Source organism: Bufo bufo, chromosome 5 (genome assembly GCF_905171765.1).
Source record: "Bufo bufo chromosome 5, aBufBuf1.1, whole genome shotgun sequence".
Taxonomy (NCBI): Eukaryota; Metazoa; Chordata; class Amphibia; order Anura; family Bufonidae; genus Bufo; species Bufo bufo.
In genome coordinates this window covers 448,199,178-448,202,539 of record NC_053393.1, presented here as the reverse complement: position 1 = coordinate 448,202,539, position 3,362 = coordinate 448,199,178, and the positions used below count along the sequence as shown (strand labels likewise).

The window sequence follows — 3,362 nt, the reverse complement described above, 5'->3', positions numbered from 1 at the left end:
TTGTCAATGGATTACATTAACATTACTGCAAAGTATATGACTATGAAACCATATACTCTGCTGCGTCCACTGCTGCAAAAGTATTACAGGGCAACTAGTGTGAGACAACTACCTTAAATGGATACTTCATATAATTTTGGAATTGCATTATCAATAATTGACCAAAAACGTCTATAAAACTCAATTTTCAAGTTTACAAGCAGGAATAATTTGGATAGGAGCGCAGAGCAGTGAGAGGTGATATCTTCCCTCCTGAAACGGTCAGCAGAAGAGACACCTTTCATGGCCCCTTCATTCCCTACACATTGTAGGCAGAGGGGCTCACATGGGTGCAGGGTCCATAACCCAGTTTTACTCATTCTGTTGTGATATGGTACACATGTATAAAAGTAGAATTTCTTCTCTATTCAGTAGACTTGAAAAGCCAGTAACATCTCAGCAACATATGCATAAATTTCAAAAATACGGAGGACCAATCAGGTCCAGGCATGTATGGAGGTTGAAGCACCAATCACATCGCAGAAGCTACTGAGGACCAATCAGATTCAAGTATATAAGATGATGTAACAATGAAGGGAGAACCAATGAAATGAAATAAACTAGCGAGGACCAATAAGATTGCAGAATGTGTGATGATGTCACAGAAGCTAGTGACATCACCGAGTTCTGAGCCTTAGAAAACCACTGCCTGACATTATCTCAGCCAGATTTTCTCTGGATATAGAGAGAGACAGATCGGCTTGTGCTTTTGCTTAGCAAATCCTTGCTTTCACTTAGCGAATAATTGACTTTGCGCCATGGAGATCCGGGGTTTGGCATTCTTGCTTTTCCTCTGGGTCATATGGACGCTATCGGGCCTCTGTGCCCTGATTGCCTTGACTGTCATCCCAGGCCATGTAAAATATCCTTACATCAGGTAAGAGGGGACGGGGCGGGATTCCTCTGTAGTATTATTACTGTTATTACCGTATTATCAGTTTATTCCTGGAAAGTTATTACATTATTATTAGTGGATTATTAATAAGCTCCATCTAATAATTGTTAGTATAGAAAACATCACATTTGGGGGTGGGGGAATCTATGAAGACTGAGGTTTCATGCCCCGGCCCTCATCTAATCTGCACTGGAGTGAGATGCACAAGCCTCATAATAAATTAGGAGCATCTCTGACTCCTATGCACAAAAAAAAAAAAAATTTAAAATTGCACCAACTATTTCAGGTGGAAATTTGCCAGTTTGCAGAGGCCCGCCCCCTCCTGCTAAACCCACCTAAACCACACCCACTTTTTGGAAATGGCTTAAGAGTGCAAAAAGCAACTTTTTGTAGAAAATGTCTCTTTCTTAATAATCTTTTAGAGTTGCAATCTCACTGGTTGCTATGAGCAACGGCTCCATAATATCTTCCCCATTGTTCTTTGTCTTCTATTTGTGTCTGGACATTAGATCATATTATAGAGGATGATTACAATGGAAGGAAATAAAGTCTCCTCTGCTATTAGAAGACATGACTCAATCCTGCTGCCGTTTGTGTCCTCATAACACCCAATATTTTGCTTTCTTTCTCAGTGACACGGGACGAATATTCCCCGAATCGGTGGTCTTTACAGTGGTCTTCTTAATATCTGCCCTTTTTGGTAAGTGGATTAAGAGAGACAACATCATGAGGAGATCAGCGGCTCCAGCGCTCAGTGATGACGTTATCTCCCTAATCACTATTCACTGCTGAGCGGCGGCCACAACTGGAAGTTATAATCATCACTGAGTCCTGGAGGTTATCACAAGTGTCTATGGACGTTCCCGGCTGATCCCATGTATTGTCTATTTCAGGAGCTGGCAACGCTTCCATCATGTACCGGTTCATGATCATCCGGTCTGAACAATCAGAGAGGCGACATATCATCTGCCAGAGAATCCTCTATGTCGTTGCATGGATGGGCTGCATTGGGACCATTGTGACCGCCATAGTTTCGGTAGGTTTATATACAGAGGTCTCAGGACTAGTAATACAGAGGGGACATCGCTTGAAGTCAAGAGATGTGTATAAATACAATGACGCGCCCTGGTGACTGATCTTATGTATTACTGCCCCTGTATAATTACACCACCTGCGGCCTCTGCTGTTCTGTATTCTCAGATCTTCATGACGTCCATATTGATGACATTTATTCCTCTGCTTTTGTTCTAGATGAGGATCAGTCCTACAGTCCACAGGATCGGTGCAGGACCGGCATTTTTCTTTTGTGCCGTTTACAACCTAGGTCAAGCTGTATGCCTGTACAAGAAATCCTTCAGCAGTCGCCGCCTATGCCACATTAGATTGGCATCAACCTTGGTGCCCATTGTGGGCCTGCTGACCTGTATCCTCTTATAGCTGACTGGTACAGTGCCATGTTGTGTGCTGGATACACTTACACATACGTATTTACCATCATTGCTGCCGTTAGTAAATTTGGGTCAAGCTACCCACCCCCTTAAATTGTCAGGTCACGCTCACTTATTGGTGGAGTTAAACTAAGCCCCACCCATTTTTCGGCCCAGGACAACCCAAATTTACAGAGAGATTGTCTCTGAAAATTTGGAAACATTTTGGCAAATTTGGGACTGTTGGCAACTAAGATTATTCGCTTCCTCTGACCCCATTGTAGCACAGATCAGACATCACAGTATAGGAAACACTATAATAATAGAATTAATTCTGTTACTTGTCCTTAACACGTCCTTCCAGTTTCTGTGTGTATGACCATCGGCTTCTTCCAGCTTCTTCCATGTACTGGCCGATGTGAAGAGGTGAGTTCATGCAACTTTTCACCGTCTTGTATAATCTACATCTTTCCCGTGTAACAGTAATATAAAAGCTCCTATCTCACCTCCATCTTCCCATCTCACTCCATATAGAGTCCCTGGTGAGTACCGCCAGGCACTAATCCTCTATTCTGTCTTCTGCAGATCTACACCAGGACAGGCATGGTGGCCGAGTGGACTGGATTCCTTGGCCTGATAATACACCAACTAACGAACTATACAGATTTCCAGGTGAGTAGATTCCCTATCAAGGTCTAATGTGCTCCAGAAACATTTCAGAGAAGTAATATATTATATAGAGCTGTTTTATAATTAATGGTCTTTATTCTTTTTTCTCAGCATTTGTCTTTAACGTTGTCCCGAGAAGGTGTCTCCATTGGCCTGAGAGAAAAGACCCAGGATCCTGAAAACCCCCAATAAGATCCAAGGGGTGGAGCGCCAAGACAACTGAAACCATCATGACATTGCTGGACATGAATCTTCTGGATCAAGAGGCAGATTCCAGGCTTGGTCTCTGTCCTCAATACTGGATGTGACATTTTACCGGACTTTCCTAATAC

General features: G+C 42.8%; 1 protein-coding gene across 1 annotated transcript; it reads left to right on the top strand.

The window, feature by feature from the left end:
* The first annotated feature begins 797 nt into the window (after nucleotides 1–797).
* Nucleotides 798–2,907, top strand: LOC121002560 (DNA damage-regulated autophagy modulator protein 1-like). Its single transcript, XM_040434002.1, has 6 exons — nucleotides 798–916; nucleotides 1,567–1,634; nucleotides 1,828–1,970; nucleotides 2,186–2,357; nucleotides 2,726–2,787; nucleotides 2,896–2,907. The coding sequence occupies exons 1-6, from the start codon at nucleotides 798–800 to the stop codon at nucleotides 2,905–2,907; spliced, it is 576 nt and encodes a 191-aa protein (XP_040289936.1).
* The last annotated feature ends 455 nt before the right edge of the window (nucleotides 2,908–3,362 follow it).